The sequence below is a fragment of the Limulus polyphemus genome, unplaced genomic scaffold (genome assembly GCF_000517525.1).
Source record: "Limulus polyphemus unplaced genomic scaffold, Limulus_polyphemus-2.1.2 Scaffold2156, whole genome shotgun sequence".
Classification (NCBI taxonomy): Eukaryota; Metazoa; Arthropoda; class Merostomata; order Xiphosura; family Limulidae; genus Limulus; species Limulus polyphemus.
Genome location: NW_013667766.1, coordinates 109045 through 110147, shown reverse-complemented (window position 1 = coordinate 110147; position 1103 = coordinate 109045). Strand labels below are relative to the sequence as shown.

General features: G+C 28.3%; 1 protein-coding gene across 2 annotated transcripts in view; it reads left to right on the top strand.

Annotated features, from left to right (window-relative positions):
• The window catches only part of LOC106466119 (cyclin-L1-like), a 54290-nt gene that overhangs the window by 6469 nt on the left and 46718 nt on the right, over window positions 1–1103 (top strand). For both annotated transcript variants that reach the window (XR_002612130.1, XM_013926357.2), the window contains exon 2: window positions 603–677. Coding sequence is in view for 1 of the 2 variants with exons in the window: in XM_013926357.2 (XP_013781811.1) it covers window positions 603–677 (75 nt within the window). In the remaining variant the exon portion in view is untranslated. The remainder of the gene's footprint in view (window positions 1–602; window positions 678–1103) is intronic.

Sequence of the window (1103 nt, the reverse complement as noted above, 5' to 3'; positions counted from 1 at the left end):
GGTTCAAAGGGCAATAAAACAATAAAATTTAATTATAAATAGATGTATAAAATGTATTAGAGCTGCTTGGGATAAACAAATGTAGTTTTACGTTACAAAGGGCAATAAAACAATAAAATTTAATTATAAATAGATGTATAAAATGTATTAGAGCTGCTTGGGATAAACAAATGTAGTTTTACGTTACAATCTGAAGTCATACTAGAAAGAAAAGAAGGTTAATTTAAGTTTATTTCGATTTTTTTTGGTGGTTACGAAGTCGGTCGAATTGACCGATCCAGTTTTGAGATTAGGTTAGAGAAAATAACATATAAACTATGAGGATTTAGGGAAAAAAATATTTGAAATGCATTTAGGAGATTTTAGGTATTACACAAAGGAAATTTGAGATTTTTTAGATGAGGAAAAGTATTTTTAATTTTAACATGAAAATTACATTGCACATAGACTATTCAAAACAAATACTCAATATATTCATGGACAAAGAGTGTGTAGTTAAACCATATAACATAAATTTTGAAAATAGTTTTGTACATCTTAAAAATATGTGTGTATATTTTTGTTTCAAAATATTCATTTTCAGTCAATGCTATATTCAATAGGTGGCTATGGCAACAGGACAGGTCTTGTTTCAACGATTTTTTTTTTCAAAATCCTTTGTGAAGCATGGAATGGAGGTAAGTCATTTTCATGTTTCTATACCAAAAGTTAGCTGAAAAGTTCAGATGTGAAAGAAGGTGCAGTGGCATTAACCTTTTTGGGGCTGATGTGATTCTAAGAATTCACAAGTGAAAACAAGGGAGAATATGTTATATGTCAACCAAACTGCATCTGCTTTATCCAGTTATATAAGGTTACTCTGAACATCTGACATTTAAAATTTAATTAAAAAGTATAATTCCAATTTATTACGGTAGTTATGTATCTGAAGATAAGAGTAAAAATGACATTAAAACATTGTATAATGGTTATCTAATTAATTTTATAAATAAGAAAATTAAACTTTTGGTTGTAGTAGTGCTTATAAGCATTTGAACTGCATATGATGCATTTTTTTACATATATATATACACAGCACACACACACACACACACACCGAGTGG